The following is a 22352-nucleotide window of genomic DNA, read 5'->3' on the forward strand; positions in this document are numbered from 1 at the left end:
AGGGATGGAAACTGCAAATAATTGGCTTCCACTGGATCTTAAAGACACAGCCTTTTTTGCCATTTTCTTACTCATCTTGATTCAACAGATCATTTCTTTTTCTGCATGTGTGCACTGATTTCGCTGTACACCATTCATCTCCTATAACAGCAAGACTGACTTTCATATTCATCCATTGTCAGAGTTGAAATACTAGGGAATCTGGTGCAGTTTCCAGTCCTGTTTGCAGTAGCCCTAACGTTGCATGGTATGGGTTACCGATGGTTTGAGGTAGCTAGCTAGCTTTTTGGCATGAATGAGGTTGGCACTCTGCAAAAGGCCAAGTGCTTTTTGGATGGCCAACATTTTGCAGTTTTGCAGCACAATACTTTAATGCAAAATTATCAACTTTGAAGGAGATTTTACTAAGGCAAAAATCCATCTAAATGCATTTATTAAATTAAATAATTTTGACCTTTTTTATTTAGAGCTGCAAGGGCTATTGGCACAAATCTAAATATAATAGTACATAAAGGTGTTAATAAGTTTGTATTATTTAAGATCTTCCACTGCAAAGACGTTTTATGTAATCTGTTAAATGAACGATTTGTCTTGAATCAGGAATATTTGATGTTAAGATGTTGAGAATACAAGCGGTGTGAATACCAAGCGGTGTGTGAGTGTCAGTCCAGTAGTTCAGCAGATGGTCCTGCCTCCTGTCTGATGTTGGTGTTTGTGTTCAGGTCTTGTATGGTGGAAGAATCCGGTACCTTGGAGTCCCAGCTGGAGGCCACCAAGGTAAACACTGCTGCTGCTAGAGACCAGCTTCAGGATCCCAGGACACTTTATTTTTACATATCTTTTGTTGCATGAGATCTGCACTAATCCATACCTGAATTGTGGGCGAGGTATGGGGTTCAAAAAACACCTTGTGGGTGATTTTGTTGACCTGTTTGTGTGTGTGTGTGTGTGTGTGTGTGTGCGCGCAGCGTAAGCACCAGGAGATCCGGGCCATGCGTAGCCAGCTGAAGAAGATCGAGGACTTGGGCGCGGCCATGGAGGAAGCGCTGATCTTGGACAACAAGTACACAGAGCACAGCACAGTGGGCCTGGCCCAGCAGTGGGACCAGCTGGACCAACTGGGCATGAGGATGCAGCACAACCTGGAGCAGCAGATACAGGCCAGGTACACCAAATAAATACATGGTGTTAACAGAAAAATGTCCCACACATCCACTCCATGTGTCAGAGACTCATCTTCCTCCCCCTCTCTTCTTCAGGAACACCACCGGAGTGACAGAAGAGGCTCTGAAGGAGTTCAGCATGATGTTCAAGTAAGCGGCGTTGACTTCCACTCTGCACACTTCACCGCGTCCCGTGACCCAAGTTAAAAACCTCATTACTCACCTGTTTGTTTTCCTGCAACTACCAGGCACTTTGACAAGGAGAAGTCGGGCCGTCTGAACCACCAGGAGTTCAAGTCGTGTCTGCGCTCGCTGGGCTACGACCTGCCGATGGTGGAGGAGGGCGAGCCGGACCCGGAGTTCGAGTCCATCCTCGACACGGTGGATCCCAACAGGTCCGTCAACTGCAATTTGGTTGTATATGCAGAATAAAATGAAGTGTGCAACCTGAAGATTGTATTTGGGTGTAGTGCCAGCAATGAAAAAGGATGAGAGGATTAAAGTCAGTTGTTGTATTTGCTTGAATATCTATTTGCTGTCTTGTGTGTGCTGTTTGTGGTTAACTGTGTTCATTTGTGTATGCAGAGACGGCAACGTGTCCTTGCAGGAGTACATGGCCTTCATGATCAGCCGCGAGACGGAGAACGTCAAGTCCAGCGAGGAGATCGAGAGCGCCTTCCGCGCCCTGAGCACCGAGAACAAGCCTTACGTCACCAAAGAAGAGCTCTACCAGGTCAGATGCGGAAACGTCACGCTCTGCGAACGTGGTTTGAGTCTGAAGTCTAGACGGAGGTTTAACGCTCCTCTTCTTCCCTTCCAGAACCTGACCAAGGAGCAGGCGGACTACTGCCTCTCGCACATGAAGCCCTACCTAGACAGCAAGGGGCGTGAACTGCCGACGGCCTTCGACTTCGTGGAATTCACCCGCTCGCTCTTTGTCAACTGATCCCCCCCCCCCCACCTACCAGTGACCAATCGGGACGCGTTTTCCCCCCACACACTTAAACACGAATACACGGCTGAAACTGCATGATTGTGGCACTAGGAATACTCACTAGTTTCAACTCTCTGTAGCTCTCTATTTATCTAGCTATACCCTTCACTCTTTGTGCTTCTGATGATAGCGTAGTGGATCTGTCTGCATTTGAATGTGATTGTTTTAGCTGTTTTAGCTTGTGCTTTCGCTGGATTTAAGAACCTAATAGTAACAATGATGTTGTGACAACACCTTAACGACTGCAGTGTGCTTTAATAAACGCTACTGGTTAGAACTGGAAACCCATACTGTGTTGTCTTTATTTCACTTCCACACTTCTTATGTACAAAAATAAGTATTATATAAATAACTTGGTACAAAACAATGAATAAATATGAACCAGTATACAATAGACATGATGATGCAACATTTGTAGATATTACAAATATCCCATTAAACGGTCCTTAGTTTATTCTGCCACTTCGTTGGCGATCTGCTCCAGCTGGGCCGTCTCTCTGGGGCTTTGCTCCGTCAAATCGGCGCTCAGGTGCCAAATGTTGGCCGTCCCGTCCGTTTTCCCCACCGCCAGCAGGTGAGGGTTTTGGGAGTTGAAGGCCAGACAGGTGGCAGCTTGGCCGGCACCGCCCTGATCGATGGTGGCAGCCGGCCGGAGAGACCTCCGGCCCAGGTCGAATATCTGCACCACACCTATGAGGAAGAAACGGTTCAAGAATAACGTGTTTTAGTCAACAACAGCAAATCTGTCCTACACTTTCAAGTACTGCTGCTAACACACATTCATATGACAGTAGGCCAAGTTGATATTTCAAGTCTATGTTTGTAAATGATGTCGTCACAGTAGTTGCATCAACAAATTGGGGGAAAGTGGTACATGTTAATTCTCTGCACACCAAAGAGCTTTTGGTACTACTGGCAGAACTTGACACTATCCTGTAGTCTCAACACTAAAGTATGACAAAAACATTAATTTGTAGCATGCTGTTTCACACAACTAAATTGTGCAAATTTATGATATGTTGGATTTTGTTTTGCATTTTTGTGACAAGATGCCTTACAATATCACTTTTTTTTTTTTACTACAACTTTAGGTTTGCTACAAAAAGAGACACCTTAACTTTTGACTCTACTTTGCCCAGTTTAGTCTAAAAATATTGAATTTGACAGATTAGATTTCAACCACTGACAGCATCAAAAAATCAAATTTGTGTCATGTAGGGCAAGTATAAATAATAATAATAATACTAAATAATACATTTTCCATTTAAAAAAAGTGAGTTTAGGCATACCAATTAGACAATTATTTACACCACACACACCACTCCTCTTACAGTCATCCTTTTTTGCACATCGTGCACATCGATATAATGAGTCAGTAGCATGGTCTATGAAGGGTGAAGACTAAAATAGTTCTGCAGAATGAGTCCTTATACATACAACTGATGCTACTGTGAGGATAAAGCATCACTGTCTGAAGTTACCTGGAGAGTACAAATAAAATGAAACTAGTTCAGTGTGAGTGACAAACATGAGTTTTGATGTGGTACCTTGTCCGGTGGCGGCAGCAAAAACCAGCGGTCTGGTCGGAGACCACTGCACCTCAAACACATAGGAGTCTGAAACCCTGAGGGAGCGCAGCGGGTCGGCCTGCAGCAGGGAGTGCAGGTGGGCCAGACCGTCCGTCCCCACGCTGAGGAACAGGTTCCTTCAAGAAAAACACACAGGAAAGTCACTACAACATCACAAGGATGCCTCGAGGACGGGAGAAACAAATAGTGTGCCTACTTGTGTGGAATCTGATCAAAATGTCACATTAGGATCAATGCAGGTTATGCTCTTCCCATAGCCAACCAGTGTAGTATTGATCAATTCTACAGTACATATGTAATCAATCAAACTGACTGGACCAGATCTCATGGGTCTGGTGGCAGCGCTGTGTCACCTGTGGAAGGGGGAGCAGTGGATGGAGTGGACGGGGCTGCCGCGGGGCCTGAAGGAGAAGACTGCCGGGGCTCTCAGCGGCACGCTCTGGCCCTCGGAGGACGCCGCCGCCGCCACCGCCGCCGGGGTCCGGGAGGAGAAGGAGCACTTGAGCAGCAGGCCGCCCTCGGAGCCCACCAAGAAGGTGTCCGAGTCCCAGGGGGACAGAGCCAGGGAGGTGACGCCCACGCTGCTGCTGCCGCCGCCGCGGGCCTGCGAGGAACAAACACTGCATTTACTACCATGCATTTATGAGAGGATTCCATCACTTCGAGGGTCTTAAGATTTTCTCAGCCCACAGAAGAGCATGTAATCCTTCAGTTGAAGTTAAAACATGACTAATCCCCAAAATTGGTGTTACAAAGTTTTCACGCAACAGCAGCTATATTCTGCTCATAGCCGATTAATCTCTATGATGTTGAAAATAAAAAGCGTTCCCTGATGTTGTTTGTGTAAACCGTCTCATTCGTTTCTTGTCAGCTCTACATTGAGTCCTTCATTCTAGTCTTTATGCTCTGGTGTGATGGCATTTCTGCATCTATTAAGAAATCAATATTCTATCATGATTCTGGTGAATCTTATTTTTTAATGGACTTATCACACATTTTGGAAATGCTGTCTTCTCACTCAGTTGCAGCCTATAGCACAAAGATTGTTCAATCAATCAATTAACTAAGTTCATTTTATTCAACACAGGATGGACATTCTGGAGCCGTGACAACATTTAAAAAAAATCTGTAAACACGTTATTTCTATATACTGATAATCATTGATAATCAATTAAAATAAGCTCTACCAAGCTCACCAAATGTATCAAACATACACATCATAATATAAAACCCAATATGTGTGTCTTTGCCAATCAGACCTAAGTCCAATCACAAGCAAATGTGTGTAATTCAGTTAGAGAACGACCCCCCATACAGCTGACTGGACCGGCTCCCATTGATGTGAATGGGAGGTGTGAAGTGGCCACAATAAGCACACATTTATTTACCCAAAAAATGGAAGGCAATAATTCTGATGCTTGAGTGTAAACAACTTAATGAGACCAGCAGACAATCTAACAGGATGAAGATGGGAACATTATGGTCGCAGATGAGAAATCCCATGTGAAGGTGGCTGGTAATGCTCTTGAATCACTAAAACCAGTGGCTGTGAAATAGTTGTACATGTCAGTCAACTCTGGCAGCCTGTAGATGAAGTGTTGAACAGCGGGACTTCCTCGGTTCTCACCTTGAAGCTCGCGCTGCTGCTGTGGGGGACCTGCTGGCGGACCAAGGCGTAGCCGGCGCTCAGGACGAACCCGCCCTGGTCCGAATCCACCGTCCACAGCAGCACCCGTCCTCCCGAGCTGGCACTCAGCACCCACAGCTCTCCTCTCTTCTGGACGGGCAGCCAGTCGACCTGCACACAACGCACATTCAGATCGTTGTTTCAATCCACAAATCAGATCAATAAATCATAGACGAACCCCACGACCAGAGGGCATGATGTTTGACAGAACTAGCCTGATAGACTGGCTCTCGATGACTGTCTGCGGACAACCCGGTTTGGGCCAGCACGGGGTCCTGTGTCCGGCTGGTGTCCCAGACCACCACCTCTCCGCTGTACAGACCCCCTGTCGCCACGGAGACACAGAAAACACAGTCAATGAGCATTTTCAAAAGTGTGGACAGCAGGATGAAGTGCTAGAAGACGGCTCAGTGATGAGCAGGAAAACATGAAAACCACAAATAGGTCCTGCTAATCCAGGATATCTGCAAGTTTCACAAGGACAAATGTAGACTTTAAAACCTTTTTAATGCTGCCTGGAATTTAATTTAAGACCAGTTTCAAATCCAAAATTACGGAAGAGGATTTGGGCCACGTGAAAAAATGTATTTGAGTTCTGAGAAACAAAGGTCAAAATTCTGACTTTCTGGGAAATTCTGGGAAAAGGTCAAAGGTCAAAGGTCAAACTCAGAATTCTGACTTTTTTCCCCAGAATTCTGACTTTAATCTCAAGATTCTGACTTTGTTTCTCAGAATTCTGACTTTAAACTCAGAACTCAAATCCATTTTTCACACGTGGCCCTAATCCTCTTCCGTACAAAATAAAGGCCAGTGACACCAAACTATTTCTGATTAAACACAGCTAAGGAAAGTTGTGAAACTATAAATGGGCAGAATAAGAAAAGACACCAGGAAATTCCAGCTGTGTTCAGTAAAGCAGACAGGATGCATATCACACCACTGACCCTGTTCTGGACTAATCCTATCCCTAACCCTTACCTGCAATGAGGGAGGGCTGATGGGGGTGAAAGGAGAGAGCGGTGACCGTGGTGGGGACGTCTATGACCAGGTCGGGCTGTTTGGGGTTCAGGCCTCGACGGTCCAGGTTCCAGGTGCAAACATAAGACTTCTCCGTGCTCCAGTCTCCATCGTCAATACTGCCGAGCAGAAACACACACACTCTCTGACTGGATCTTGAGGTTTGTACGGTTTCTTAAACAATGTAACCCTTTTTATGGAATATTTTGGATTTCTTTATTTATGATGTGAAAGTCAAACATACCGACCGTAGGCACAGGCAATAACTGAACCTGTGCAACTCCAGGACACGCTGGTGACATGAAGACCTCTCTCTTGAGCGCTGGGATGTTGAAGGCGATGTAGGCAGGAAACCTGCACACATGGAGGAACAGCCTTATACACATAACTCCACATATCATAAATAATATGCTCATGAAAGCAGTTTGAGGTCGACATGTCGGCCCTGCTTACCAGCTGACTGTGATCCTCCCAGTTCACCTGGAACCCGTCGAAGGCGTGACTCTTGGCGTTCTTGACCAGCTCTTTGACGACCGCGTCCTCGACCCGCCGCAGGAAGTCCTGCAGGCCCGGCGGCTCCGGCTCGCGAGGGTCCTGCTGAAGGAGTCGCTCTGTGATCTGGTCCCGTGGCTCCGTCTGGGTGCCGCTGACGGAAGTGGACGCAGTCTGGACCTCCGCTTCAGCGCTGTGCAGCGCTCTGGTCTGGCAGCCTCTCTGAAACACCAGTGGACGTACACTAAACTTTTTCAAATGCCTTTTTCAAATGTATTCATCCCAAATCATGCACATGTAAGAGATTCATATCTGGGCAATATGAAGGTCAACCACGACGGGAAAAAATAAAGTTGCATCTATCTATATTTTCAAATGCTAAATTATTTTTAGCATATCCTTCACAGAAATGTACAGGCCTAACATTTCCACTATAATCTGGGCTCCAAAATAAAACTTTCTAAAGTCCTTTCTGAAGGACTTGGCATTTTGCAGCTGTTGTTGTACATTCAAAAGCAATTAATTAGTTTATCAGCCAGTTGTTGATGTTGTATAGGCTATGGCTAATATTTACTTCCCTAGACTTGTTGGCATATGTTAAATGCCGTGTGTAAATCCAATCACTAGGCAACAGTCATGCCACGCCCCCATAAACATCAAATTATTCATAAATAATTTCTCACCAGAACAGTCATAACTGAGTAGATCCTGTTATAAACTATGAGCAACAACGAGCGTCATACAAACACATTGTAATAAAAACTCTATTTGGTCTTTAGCAGCCCACAGGTTGTTTTCATAAATTAATATAATCGCTGTTACGTTAATTCCAATGTAAAGTCACTTTGTACTTCTTTCTCACTGACCTTTGACCGCAACCACCACAGAGGTTTGTGACTTACAAACTTGTTCTCCCTGTTTGCACTACACTCCTAATTATAGTATTTCCAAACAGCACCTGAATGTAGCATTAGTCAGCTAGTGTTAGCTCACAGCAAGGCTGCTTGTCGAAGTCAATAAATGTGTTAGCTACCGGTGAGGGTTTGTTTTTGTGATGTATGACATATTTGACACGTCTGGAGTGAAAACTGATGTTGCCCAAACATACCGACTCCTGTGCCAACTGTTGAGATTTCCTCCACTGTGACTCGATGCCCACGGAGTCCAAAGCCTCGTCGGTAAACATGCTGAGAAATGTGTTTAGCTCAAGCTAAGGGAGAGGGCCAATGTTATCATTAGCTGCGTTAGCTGTACCGTCAACAACTTAGCCACAGTCCTGCAGCTACATTCACACAACGACGGTTTCGTAATGAGCTTGCTAACAAGCTAGTTACATAGCACTTAACATAGCTAGCTGCTTCGTAGCTTATAATCATGAACGCTTAGCGCCAGACCTGTGTGAGTCTCACATAGCTAGCGTTACCTTGGTTACGGCAGATACAACGGAGAAGAAGTAAGGAAGCAAGAGATAAATCCTGCGCTCACTTCCGCCTTTTCTTAAATTGCAATCGTCTGACGTGATCCTGTAGGTTTGACAAAAACATTTAAAATCGGTACATCAAGTCTCTCTTTTAACTGTATTTCCAATTATGCTTATGTTCTGCAATAATATTTAAAAAAATGGTTTTTTAAATTTATTTAATCAAAATAATATTTTCGCTGTCGTAACTTCCTGGTAAGGCAGTAATAGATATAGAGTTGCCCGCCTATCGTATTAAAGGGGCAATTAATTATAGAGTAATCTCCGATCTTTATCGGCCTCTATCCGCACCCAGTAGGAATTGTAATTGACTGTAATTGTAATTAAAAACATTAGCCTTTGCTGAATTAGCACTCATAACTTACTGTTGTTCAAATTACATCAGATTCACCTTTTTGAAAACGTTTTATCATCTATAGTAGCCTAATACACGCCTGATCGACCTCTTCTGGTCTGCATCACTTTCCTCCAAGCAGACCTGGACTGGCACCCTGAGATGAACTCAAGAGTGACAGCCTTCCATTATAATGAATGGAAAATAACAATTTTAACTGTAATACAATCAAAACAGCTTGGCTACACGTTTTATGCTAGAATCAAGTGAACCACCTTCAAACTAGAAAATTAATATAAATTCCTGGTTTTGACCACATCTATCATTTAAAACAAATGAATATTTTCTACACCCTACCACTTTTTAGCCTACTTTAGGATGTAAGGCTATACCTATGGCAGCAATGATTAACTGGCTGAGTATTTGATAGAGTTGAATTGTGCCGGGTTTATCATATTGTATTTCAGAATAATAGTCATTGATAGCTGTGCTAAATATTTTTCGTTCATTAAATTGTGTTGGGGAGAACCAGTTCTGTGGAAGTAAAACAGGAAGCAGGGTTAAACCACTGCTTTTTAAAAATCTATTTAGCTTTTTCCATTTTTTAACAAGTAATTTAACCACCTACATGTTAAGCACAAGATAGTGAAATGTTAGATTTAGGATTATGTGTCTAGAGTCTGGCTGCAGCCTGAGATCCTTTTCCTAGAGTCCCTTTATATGAGAGCACTTACTGCCACCTATTGGTGGGAGGACTGCATGAGTTAAATGTTATATTCCAAGAACACTTGGGTACGTTTAAGACATGTAATGAACCATGAAATGATCAATTAAATGTTCTTGGTAGATGCTCCCTGGTGGCTCACTGAGTACAGCGCGTACCCGGGTTCAAATCTGACCCGTGGTCCTTTGCTGCATATCCTCCCCTCTCTCTCTCCCATACCTTCCTGTCTCTCTCTAACTATCTCCCTGTCCAATAAAGCATGAAAATGCCAAAAATAAATCGTAAAAAAAAAAAATGTTCTTGGTAGATATATATTTAATTTTTTTATATATCTAATCTTAATTATTGGGTTTTGATAGCAAATCACTTACACTGTAACAGTCGTGGCAGAAGGAAGCTTGCTGAAAAATAACATCTAACTGCAAGAAAAAAAAAAGATAGGTAGTTAGGTAGTTAAACTATATGACACACATATAGGCCTACTCCCTTCCACAACCTGTTACTGTGCTAAAACATACATGTACACGAGTCATCATGTGTTTTTAAGCCATGTGTCTGCAGCTCCTCTTGATGTGACTCCTCTCATGTCTGGAGTCCAGCAACTCCATTCTGTTTCAGCTCATTGATCCAGTTTGCACTTCAGTGTTTTCATCTTTCTTCACTCTTACTTATCCATTTTGTTGCTTTTTATACCATTCTTATTTTTGATGTCACTGGTGACTTTGTCATTTGGATTTTTTTCTCTTTTTTGGAGAGGTGCAATGTTTCTTATTAAGTCCCTATAAGGGTTTGTCTCATTTTCAGTCTGCTTTTTCCCCTCTTTTGTCAATGTTTGTATTATTTGTGTACATAAACTAAACCCCCAAAAAAACCCTAGACAACATGACAAATCAATAGCTAAGTAGCGTGCGTTGAATTTTCTCAATAAAATTAATACATTTTTGAATTTTGACACAATATAAAAGAGTTGTTTCAACAGTTTGCAGAATTGTGACTTAACCTTACCTCTTTCTTAATTTATAACAGGATACTTAAGCACTGATTTGTCATGTTGTCTAGGGCTTTATGTTAAGCTATGTGAATAGGCTATATTTAATGTGCATGACTTTGGTTCATCAAATAACCAAAAATACATACAATGTATGAATGCTGTGGGGTTTTGGTTCCAAAAAAAGTAATGGTTTACTTCCCCCCCTCACTTTTCTATTATTTTCAGCAGCTTAGAGTAAAAAGTATGTCAGTAAGATATCAAAAACATCCACCAATAGGCTTTTCAATTTCACATTTATCTATAAATACATGCTTTGACGTTAGATAATTCTTACCTCACTGTATAGCATTTAAAAAGTGCATGTAAGACAGTCAATGAACTAATTTGAGGACTGACCAAGTGTTGGTAGGGTGGTAAAAACATAATAAAGCATAGTGTAGGCTTATCCACACTAACGATAACTATGAATCTTCTAATTTCATAAAAACGGTTAACTTGTAGATTACATTTGAACATAACAGAATCCAGATCTGTAAAGCTCTCCTGCTGGATCTTACAATCTTCTCACATTTGTATCGGTTTTGTTTAGAAAACACTCCAAACATAGTGTATACATTTATTTATTGTAACAAAGCAACTGGTACACTTAATTTAATGTGAGCAGGTTTCCAGTGGAACAGGAGAAACACTGCAGCCTCCTTGGGGGAGACTCTACAGAAGTCTTTTTCTCTCCCGTCTCAAAATGTTAGGCCAAGCTCAAAATTAGAACAATTTTTATGTTTTGTTTTTATAAAAAATGTAAATTTCAAACTTTTTTGGGTGTCTGAAAAAACAATATCATGAAAATTCAATTAACGCAAATCCAGAGTCTGTGTCGAAAAAACCCCACATGCCCCGCCCCACCACACCACCCCATTAAACGGTGTACAATAACAACTGTCATACCAAGATATAGAACCCAAAACATTTACAATGGTTGAAAGGAACAAGCTGGTGCTTTCAATCAGTTCCATTAGTACAATGAGTCACAAAGGGAAACTCAACCTCTAGTAAGCCTTAGTAACCCCCCACCACTGGATATATTATAATATACATTTATATATAAAAGTGGCTAAAGATGCTATGATTAAGTTATCACTGCACCATGGCTTATTTTTATTGAACTCACAACTTCAACATATCTTACATAGAAATTGCTATTGTACTTAATTTAAATCTACGCAGGATGACGTGCAGAATGCTACAATTTTTTTTTATTCTTTTGCATGTCTTTGGGAGATGTGGAATAAGGATGATAGGTGAGACTTCCAGATAGCGACAGATCCCTCCCCCCCCCACCCCACCCCACCCCACCCCACCCACCGTAGACCCGTTGTGGACTATTGGAACTATGGACTGGTCTTGAGGCATGGCGTCATGGACAGGCCGTGGCTGCGGAGGGACAGAGGACGGACAGGCGGACGGCACGAAATAAAAATAAAAAAATAAAATACATAAAAAAAAGAAACCCCAAAATAAACAAAATAAAGTATCTTGCTCCCATGGGTTGGAGGACGATTATGGGGGAGGGGCCGGGAAAAGGGGTTGGGCGAAACGTCGTTTTGAAGTTTAGTCGTCCTCGCCGTCGTCCTAAAACACAAAATATTAAACATTAATATGAAAGGAAATGTCTTAATCCATCATTATTATAATTACTGGCTCAACAGTTAAATACCACAAGACGGCGACTGAGTCCGGTCTTTTGGTCTCGAGTCCCGGTGAACTTCAACCTCCTTACCTCTCCATCTTCTCCGTCGCCATCCTCGTCCTCGTCTTCCCCTTCCTCTTCATCGCCCTCGTCGATATCTTCCAGGCCCTCCTCTTCATCGTCGTCGTCGTCACCGTCACCCTCCTCATCTTCCATGTCGGGGACCTTGTGGACATTTACACAGGACACACATGTTCAACCTTAACACGCCAAAGCATTCCAGTGTTAAAACATAAAACTTGAGTATTTCAACATCTTAGAGGTGCTGATGTAAACAGCGTAACTCAACTGAACTTGGGCCGATATTTGATATTTCGTGAATATCGCGATATTTCGTGAATATCGCGATATTTCGTGTGATAGAGAAAAAAAATGGTTTTGGCATGACAGTATCGCGAAATTAAAATTTGGATATCGCCCAAGCCTACTATAGTCTTTCACATTTTACAGTGGAACTTTCCGCCTAAATTAATGGCATCATTCTTTCTGGTTTTGTAATTGATGTAATCAGAAAACATTTTAGCATCATCCAAAACCAGTAAACTGAACGATTCATACTTCTTTCAGTGAAGGTCAGTCTGGTCTTGGCCCAATAGCAGTAAACCACTGAACAGTTAGTAGTGTAGAACAGCATTTACGACCGTGGGACTATAGAACTGTCCATCCAAAACCAGAATGATGATCAAAATGTCTCAGCAGAATCAATTCAGGTTAAGGACTTCCCATAGACAGTGTAGTACCAATCAATTCTACAATAAATACGTAATAAATCAAACTGCATCATATCCATCATGGACGACAACAAAGTAAAAGGTTTTCATCCTACCAAGTAGTACTGCAGGGGGTTTGGCCAGATGTCGTCCTTGATGACCTCCCCCAGCTCGTCGGCCCCTGCATCCGAGTGGTCGGTAAACCAGGTGAAGAAGCTCTCCGGCTCCTCGTGCTGCCTCTTCTTCCCGGCTTTGTTTGGCGTTTGACCTGCGCGCTTCGTCAGGTCCTGAGCGGTGCAGAGGAAACATGGCGTTGTGTTAGGCCAAGATATATATATATAATATGGAGTTATTTCTCTGGATCGTAGGAAAACCGACATTCAGCCTCCTCTCATGAAATTTGGTGAAATGAGCACGATGTCGTAAAATTCGGATAGTGCAAAAAACACACTGAAATGCACAGTGGAAAGTAAAGGTGTGGAGATCTCCTGACAACACGTTTTCTACTGTTTGTGAATTTCTTTTTTATTTCAGAGTAACTAAACCCCAAACCCAAATCTTTGGTGAAGCCTGTCACCTAATAAAAGAAAACTAGGGTACTGAACTGCCCATCTGCTATTGGCTGGCCTTTGTGCCAGGTGATGTCACCCTCTATAGAGTATAGGTGACATCTGCTTCACCAAAGATTTGGGTTTGGGGTTTAGTTACTCTTTAACTATGATCAAAACTAGAGTTGGGCCGATCACTTAAGTTGGAGCTTGAAGAGTTCGATGCCGTCATGATCAATCAATCAGAGTGCGTGACTTGGCGTAGACTCGACGCAAAGTCGAGATTCTCGTACGCTGAGACCCTTTTCAACCCCAAATACGTGTCTGAGTGTCAGTTTATGTGCAGAGACACCATTTTCATTAAAGTATAGCATGCCCTTTAGTCGGAACTGGATCTCAATTCGTACAATACAAGCCTCAATACTTATTGTATGACTGGATTTGGAAAAACAGAAGTTGCCTAAATTGTCAGTACTGCTGCTGACAAAGCTACTTGTGTGGTGTCGGATTTTGTGTTGCTAGGAGACGAGTGAAAACATCCAGTCAGCTGTTTACACTAGGAAGTGACAAGTGGTTTTCAAGTTTAAAACAGCTTTTGATTACCGGAGATCATGGATTAAAAAAATCCCGTGGCTGGTGTTGTGTGGTCAGATGTTCTCAAAGGACTGGGACAAACACATTCTCAAAAATAATAATGTTTACATTCCCTAACACCTATACAAAACAGCATGCGCAACATTTGCATATCCAAACTTGTTGTGGCCCGGTTGCAGCATAAGATGTTAAACTGCTACACCAGGTCTGTTATTGTTCGACCCGCGGTCTGCACTCATCTACATTTTACCTATGGATAAATTAACAAAATGATCTAGTTTAGCTTATTTTAACAACTCAAGTTATATTTAGCAACTGTAGCACATCTAGTTTGAGCTTTGATAGCATCGTTTTTTTTTTATTTTTTATAAATGGTTGTGTAACGCTTCCAACACCAACGGATGGAACAGAAACACATCTGGTGTAGCGAAGCCGCGAGGACGACAAAAGGCACTGTGCATGGATCAACACACTGAAGAGAGACGGGAGATCAGAAAGCCTCGCATTATCAGCACTCACTTTATCATGGGTCAAGTTACAAACCCGGATCACAATACAAAGGATTTAGATTTAAGTTCACAACATATGGCTGCATAAATATTAATATTGTAGCTAGCTAGCTGCATAAGCTACTTCAACCAATCTAAAAATCATCACTCATTGAGTCACGCTATTCTAATAACACAGGTTACAGCTGTTATTGTTATTGACAGCTTGAAAATGTGACGGAAAAGACTTGGGGAAGGAACAATGTCTGTAAACAATTTCACTTTCTATCCCGGTAATAGTGTGAGTTTTTTCCCACCAATTTTGTATGACCAAGTATCAACCAGCAGAAGTATCCAATGAGACCAAATGAAAACATAATTTCTCAGATCACAGATACAACAAAAAAAAAAACAATATCCAAACCCAATACACGTTTTGCCCGTTCCATCGGTCAACTCTAACCAAAACCTTACCCTAACAATAACCAAAGTTGTTGTATTTGCCTGAACCTAACAGTCAGGTAAACTTTCCACAGGAGAATCGGCTTGTCCAATTTGTGCTACTGTCACATAATCTAATTTGTGAACGTAATGTTTGTGCTCATTTCATGAAATTTTATGAGACAGGGTTGTAATACTACAGAGTAACTAGACACCAAACCCAAATCTGTGTAAAGCCTAACATCTAATGGTAAAAATCAGATGGCAATTTCTGTATCATGCTTTTTACCTTTAGATTACAGGCTTTACACAGATTTGGCTTAAACACACATTTTTTTTTTGTAAAATCAAATACACCAAACAGAGAAATGCAAACCAACCTTTCCGCCTTTCCATTTGATTTCAGTGGATTTGGAAGCAGGGTCCCCGCTCTCATTCAAATGAAACTCTTTGGAGAGGACTTTGTTCTCAAAGTAAGGATTCTCATCAAAATACTGAAAAGACATGTGTCAGCATTTAGTATTTTCTGCAAACTTTTTCATTTAATGTACTCAAATACAAAGTAGAAATGACAACTCACAAAATCTATTCTATATCCCGACTTGATATCCTCGAACTCTGTGACCTCCACCCTGGACAAGTAATGAAGTGCCTCCTCATCCTCCTCCCCCAGAAGAGCTGAAACTACAGGCCACAAAACAGTCAGTGACATCACACTCATTACTGTGTGTGCAATGTCGAACACAAATTCATTTTTACAAGAAAAGGTATGCATGTACTTTGTTTAACTTGGATCAGTGCATATTTCATCGGCACCCTCCTACACACACACACAATTTTTAACTATGATAATTGTCAGTTGACATGACTGTCTAGTGTTAAGTTTGTAAAACATCAAGCTTTTGTAAATAAATGTATTCATCTTACGACTTGCTCTATAGACGTTAATACATTTCTATTTCAAGGAATGTCAGGCCTCTATGGTTACAATTACCGTATGTTTGGCAACAACAATTTCTTAATAGTTGTGATTGAACATCTACGTCCCCCTGGCAGGAAATTCAATTCTATAACCTTTAAGCAAATAATGACCTTTGTTTATGTTCAGTTTCCTGCCCGATATGTAGTTTTTAATTAATTGTTAAAATGGTATTATCAGATTATAAAATGTTTACAAAAACAAGTCGCAGTGAATTTAAATGGAAGGCTTATTACAGCTTGGTCAGACATTGATAATTCATCCTGAAAAGTCCCAACAGTGTGACAGATTTTGTCTAATTTTTCACAAAATAATCCTTATTTTTGGCTTAATTTTAGGTTATTCATTCAATTTAGTTTATTCTTCAGGTAGCACACCATTAATGCAATATTGCAGATATTGTTACAGCCCTATTGTAAACTGATTTTCAATTTGTTCATTGCCATTTGTCCAGTTCCAAGAAATTTTAAGATTTATGTTGACTCGAGGCATAACATTTTTTTAATTTAGCCACTTGAATACACTGATAGGCTGCTATGCTCCCTCATAATGTGGCTAAAATAATTTAACAGAGCCCACATACAAACTTCATTTGTTCAGACTTAAGTTTTTAATAATTATATAAGACTGAGAAACACAGCACATGAATAAAAAGACCATAGTCGGCATTTACCTTGTGGATGGTTGACGAATGTTGTGACCCAAAAGTTTGGGATTTTGGCTATGAGTTCTGATCGCTTCTGAAAGAATGGCTGGCGTAATTTGTTGTACTTCTGCTCTACTTTTAAAATTTCTTCACTGGCCTGTTCGTTCAATCTGAGGAGAAAGACACCAGAAAATTAGTCACTCAAAAAAAATGTGTCACCATGAACTCATCTTTAGTTTCACTGCTGATGAATGAGATCCCAGCTTACCTGTCAATTTCATTCTGTACTTCATCAATGTGTTCAATAGCTTCCTGTTGCTCTTTTTCTGAAAAGGAAATTAAACTTGTTAAATTTGGGTTCTTGGAATAAAAGCCGCAAACCTCCATCTGCCAACAACAACCATGTGGCTTCATGCCAAGTTACAATGAAACTAAGGATGCTGTTGACCCACCAGTGTCGACTACCAGACAGAAACAGCAAACCCAACTGCCTTCATGTGAATTCATGCAAACAAAACTTGAAAATAGCGTGCTGCTGTCTTTGGCCTTATGATTGTTGTTGCGAATGTTTTCACCAGAGAGCCTTGCCAGACCATAGACTGTAAAAAAAGATGGACGTAGTGAGTGTGACGTCACCCATAAGTTTCTGAAGGGCCGTTTTGAAGCCAAAGCACTGGGTTTATGATCGCTGCTCCTTGGAGTCACGCTGTGTCTGTGTCGACACAAACTGCATGGAGAGACACTTCTGTAGCCTCACCCTCAATAATCATAGTCAACTAATGTTTCAATGCCATTAGCTTATACTACTATACTAGACTTTTTTTTTTGCCTGAAAAAATCTGAGTTACTGGGCTCACTAAATGAAATGTCATCAATAACTTGCCAATAACCCCCCCCCCCTCCTGATGCTGCTGAAGTAAACTGACAACCTGTGAGAAACACTGCAAGTCATAATAAAACACAAGTGCTTTGTGATTATAGATTATGTTTTATGGTCTACAGTATAGAAAAATATAAACACTTTCAGATTACGTTTTTGCCACACCATTGTAACTTGCTGTTATCACTCCAACTGATGGTAAATTCGCCAAACATTTGCTTTTTGATTTTCCAGCTAAATCAGATTATTGTTTGTGGAAACTTTATCTCTAGTAATACATTTTTTGATTTATGTTCAAATGACCACTACTTTGTAAAATAATACCGCATAATAAAGTCGTACTGAAACATATTTGCGCTGGTTTGCCCATGTCAAATTGCAGCATTTTGACTGAGGCATTAGGGGAACTAAACTTGGAGCGGATCACCGACATGGATACCTTTAAATTCAGTCAGAGAAGAGGTGATGCCAGTGAGGTGAACAAACACTGGAGTGGTGATTACTAGTACTACTGTTAAGATTAATGTTGTGGTTCATTTAGAGAAACAGCTGAACAGAAGCCAGCAGTTCTTGGGCAGCACCGCTAAAGCTCAGCGACCGTCTATCTACTGTGTCTATCAAATAAAGGCAAAAAATGGCCATTCAAATCAAACAAAAGAAAAAACACCTACACCCACACAAACTGAACACTGCGTGACTGAGGTTGTGATGTGACGTGGTGAGGAGTGTGTGTGTTCCTGGAGAGCAAAGTGTGTGTTCAGTTCTCTGCTCAACGGCAGCAGCTTCCTTACAGCTGCTGCGCTCATCGCAGCACAGCAACAAAGAGGACAGACTAGACTCTTGATTGAAACGCAACCACACTTTCCATCTCTTCTTCTGCAGAGAACGGACAGACTGAGCTGCACTACGCCTCAGTCACTCACACAGCAGACCAGAGAGGAACGGACAGTGAGACAATTCAACACTGAGTTGTGCATTTTGTTCCATTTAAAAAAAAAAAAAAAAGCAGTGAAAAAAAACTGGGAATCAATTAGGCAAACAGGTTTCCAGCCGGTTGGTGGTGAACTGAGACCCAGTTCCATCGAGGAACTGGGTCTCACAAGCCGACCCCAAGGTGGCGCCCTGAACCCTCAGTCGCACTTAATGCTTCTGATGGAGAAGAGATGAGATGCAAATGAGAGAATTTGTTATCACTGCATCACTCTGTTGCAGATGGATTGAATTTTCTATTCTAATTGAACACTGATTATGCATGCATCAAACAAAATGCTGTTGTACCCGATTTCTTGTTTGCTTTCTTGTGCTGCTTTTGTGATGAATACATTTTATCAGGAAATCAAAGTTGCAATGAAAATGTGTTTTAATACTACAATTGATAAGCGCACCTAATCAACAAGTCTCAACCACAGGAGCTCAGCATGTAGTTTGCAGCAACATAAATGCATTACAAAATAAATGTGAACACAGGGTGAGATGAACACAAAGTGACAGCATTCTATTAAAATGAATGAGGAATAGCGCATTTATAATATCCCACTTGTGCAAGACTTCAAACAAAATAACTTGTCTAATGTTATACTAAAACCAACTGAGACAATTTCAAAATAAGTCAATATGATTACATTTCATTACATTTGTCTGTCATGCAATTATTTTGAAAGCAGCCAAAATAGGGCCTGCAATACGAATAAATAAATCAGGCTAGATGTTTAGCCCATCTAATGCAACGATTGCAGCCCATAAGTAAGAGGTTCCACTGGTAACTTTCAGTCCACCTTTGTTATGTTTGTACAAAATTTAAAGAGTAACTAAACCTTAGACCACTTTTGTGGGTTAGCTACCATCTAATGGTTAACTGTGCTATTGCAATAACCATCTGCTATTGGTGCCAGGTGATGTCACCTGTGACATCACCTGGCAGACATCACCTGGCACCAAAGACAACCATTAAATGGCAGCAACCCCACAAAAGTGGTCTGGAGTTTAGTTACTCTTTAATTAGTAAATGTATCATTACCCATTTGATGCTACGCTATAAAGACATAACTCTATTGCCTGAGGTTGACATGACTGTCTATAATCTTGTTTGCATCTTATTTGCATTTTCTTTTGTTTATGAGGGTAATGCAAGGTCAGATGAAAGGGAAATTCACTACACTTCATTTCATTCATTCCGCCTATTAAAAACAATTAACATTTAAAGTATGCCCTGAAAATGTTGTGTATCATTTCTCAACAGGGCTTTTCACAGGCCAATTCAAAGCCTGGTTTGAACTATTTTCTACATGTCGGCATGTTCGGTAAATACACTACAATGAAGTAGCCAACTTTGCATACACGGTGTCATGAGTGTTACTTCAGTTAAAGTGAGAAACCCGCTTCAAAGTAGCAAAGCTAGTGTATAATCAGCTGTGTCAAGCCATCCAGAGATGGACAGAATAAAACCAGAAGTGGTTTTACTTCAACATATAAGCGCAGCTACAGAAGGACAGAATATGACTGGAAGTAAGGTGGGTTTACCTTCAAAATAAAAGCATACTTTTTACATTATGACGCTAATGGTGAATGTAGTATTTCTGCACCGGGGTTAGAAAAATAAACAAATTACTGTTTCGTTTATCATTATCGAGGTAAATGTGACGTATATAGTGATATGAATCTCAGGCCATATCGTCAGCCCTAGTTTGAACAATGAAGATAATTGCACATTCGGCGCTTTAAAACATAGGCCAGATAATAAAAATTAATGAAAAAAGGCAAACCCATCACCACTAACTTTTTTTTTTGTTCCTGTCAGTAGAGGCTGTGTGGCCTTTTAGATACCTAAAATGGTTGTTTGCCATATCAGTGACCCCAAAAACATCGAGTGTCCCATGTGTTTCAGATAAAAGCCCCAATACACACTTATCATTGGTAGATTAAACTGTCACTCATATTGCAGCCAATTTCTGTGTGTTCATCACCTGTATACCCCCTATATTTGATTCAATTCACTTGGTAACTTGGTACTCCAAACATGAGCTGTTTTTTTTTACAGTGTTAAAGTGCTCTAGGATGGATTTTTCTATTAAGCCCCATCTGTATCATCTTTTATATCACTTCTTAAAATTAACAAATTGTTAATTTAGTTAATTCTTAATGTAATTAAAAATATTTAATTTATCCTCCCTTTTATGGTTTACATTTTTGTTTCATAACTTTTCATGACACTCCTTTAATCAGTTTTACAGTCCTTTGTAAATCATTTTAAAAGGTGCAATATAAATGAAGGTTAATATGCATGTACTAATTTCAGTATGGCAAACAGTCAAATTGCCATACTTTCTGACTTATAAAGTAGAACTGCAACAAATTTGAGGTGTACATGCATCCATCTACTCTAACCTCTCCCATTTCCTTGTTAAATGTTAAAATAAGCCAAGATGTAAATTTTGTTTTTAACTCTTGCTCACAATAACAATCGATTGCCCCCTAACGTTTTGTTGTTAGAAAATGCAACGTTTATATGTTTAATAATGACCCCGTTGACTTCAATACGGCATTAACAATTTTGAGTTGTAAGTGCACAATAAACAATTCATTAGCCTTGTGTGCCGTAACCTCGGCCCTTTCCCTGCTAAACGCTGTAACGTTACTTTAGTGCTGTGCGGAGTCAGTTGTTTGGTGTCGGTGGCTCATAGTGAATTCATTGCAGTCCGCCGTCTGCCTCCCGCAGTCTGTAGCTTCCTGTTGCTGCTAAAGGCGGCCTGGTTTGAATGAGGGGTTCGACGACAACTCACTTTAAACCTTTATCGGCTTCACACACTTATTAACATACAGCGATGTTCATCAATGCGTCACTGTCCGTTTTAACCACAGATAAACACCGACGGCATCGTTAAATAGTAACAGTTTAGCTATCTAAGCGTATTAGCGTTAGTGGCGCTTGTTTACATTTTGTCCAACTACTAACCTGGTCGTAGCGGATCACACAAAAGCCAAGTAGGCTAGCATGGTAAGCTAAATAGCTATCGCTGGTCGGCCCTTCTTGACTTAAAGTAGGGACAGAGACAGACAGCAGTGCACTAACAATGTGTGCAAACAATAATGTTTGAATAGCTCCAGCCACAAACACTAAGACAGGGTATGGCTGCAAGCGATTTCTACGATAGATAATTACAAATCCGAATTTGTTTGATTGGGGAATAAATGCAAATTATGCTAAATGCATGCTACAATGAACTTGTGCAAGGCAAATAACGGCCTCCTTAACATGAACTAGTAGCTAATGTAAGCTAACAGCTAGCTAACCAACAGAAAACCAGCACCCATGCTGGCTAAATAGTTAGCGTTTGCTAACGTTAGCATGCTAAATTGTGGAACAATTCTGCACAACAGCGTTTTGCCCACAGGTCTATGCATGAACAGCTAAATTCAGTGCCACACACCATTTCAACCTGTTAAGACAAGAAGAAACTACACTGAAAATAACAGAAAAAACGACGAAAACAAGTGAAGATGGCGTTGTACAGGGATAACCGCCATTCCTTAACGTTACCAGAGGTCTCGTCCGCTCCGTCGTGATTTGAATTCTCCTTCCTACTGACTTTCGCCGCTGAGGCCGACATGATTATCGTCTGCCGTCACTCTTTTAACCAGATTTAATCCCGAGTGGTTTATAACTCTTCTCCGAGAGGACAAAAGTTACTTCCACCTTGCATAGAGTGCGTGCCTTGAACCCCACGATGAGGAATGAGAGCAGCTCCGCACGCTTGTTTCTCTGGCGGTCGGTGGTAAATGTACAGTGCTGTGCTTCCCCCAGTTGGCTGGAGTGTGCAACTGGAATTTAAAGCTACAGGCTGGCGGTGT

At 41.2% G+C, this 22352-nt stretch overlaps 3 protein-coding genes across 8 annotated transcripts in view; 1 reads left to right on the plus strand and 2 right to left on the minus strand.

Annotated features, from left to right (window-relative positions):
* sptan1 (spectrin alpha, non-erythrocytic 1) overlaps positions 1-2434 on the plus strand; it is a 38504-nt gene extending 36070 nt beyond the window's left edge. For all 6 annotated transcript variants that reach the window (XM_071904277.2, XM_078286805.1, XM_078286811.1 and 3 more), the window contains 6 exons: positions 723-777; positions 969-1165; positions 1260-1313; positions 1412-1558; positions 1749-1896; positions 1984-2434. In XM_071904277.2, the coding sequence (XP_071760378.2) occupies positions 723-777; positions 969-1165; positions 1260-1313; positions 1412-1558; positions 1749-1896; positions 1984-2109 (727 nt within the window). In that variant the 3' untranslated portion in view covers positions 2110-2434. The remainder of the gene's footprint in view (positions 1-722; positions 778-968; positions 1166-1259; positions 1314-1411; positions 1559-1748; positions 1897-1983) is intronic.
* Positions 2435-2589: 155 nt separating this feature from the next.
* dync2i2 (dynein 2 intermediate chain 2) lies at positions 2590-8287 on the minus strand. The gene is made up of 9 exons (XM_071904278.2): positions 8051-8287; positions 6904-7164; positions 6695-6804; positions 6412-6569; positions 5649-5758; positions 5374-5544; positions 4100-4350; positions 3705-3862; positions 2590-2847 (listed from the first exon to the last, which is right to left on the minus strand). Exons 1-9 carry the CDS (start codon positions 8126-8128, stop codon positions 2609-2611), a joined length of 1536 nt encoding a protein of 511 aa, XP_071760379.2. The 5' UTR covers positions 8129-8287; the 3' UTR covers positions 2590-2608.
* A 2788-nt stretch (positions 8288-11075) lies between these two features.
* On the minus strand, positions 11076-22256 carry setb (SET nuclear proto-oncogene b). The gene is made up of 8 exons (XM_071904266.2): positions 22042-22256; positions 16893-16950; positions 16652-16794; positions 15580-15683; positions 15380-15493; positions 13045-13215; positions 12249-12383; positions 11076-12100 (listed from the first exon to the last, which is right to left on the minus strand). The coding sequence occupies exons 1-8, from the start codon at positions 22109-22111 to the stop codon at positions 12080-12082; spliced, it is 816 nt and encodes a 271-aa protein (XP_071760367.1). The 5' UTR covers positions 22112-22256; the 3' UTR covers positions 11076-12079.
* Between the last annotated feature and the right edge of the window lie 96 nt (positions 22257-22352).

Source organism: Centroberyx gerrardi, chromosome 2 (assembly GCF_048128805.1).
Source record: "Centroberyx gerrardi isolate f3 chromosome 2, fCenGer3.hap1.cur.20231027, whole genome shotgun sequence".
In the NCBI taxonomy this organism is placed as follows: Eukaryota; Metazoa; Chordata; class Actinopteri; order Beryciformes; family Berycidae; genus Centroberyx; species Centroberyx gerrardi.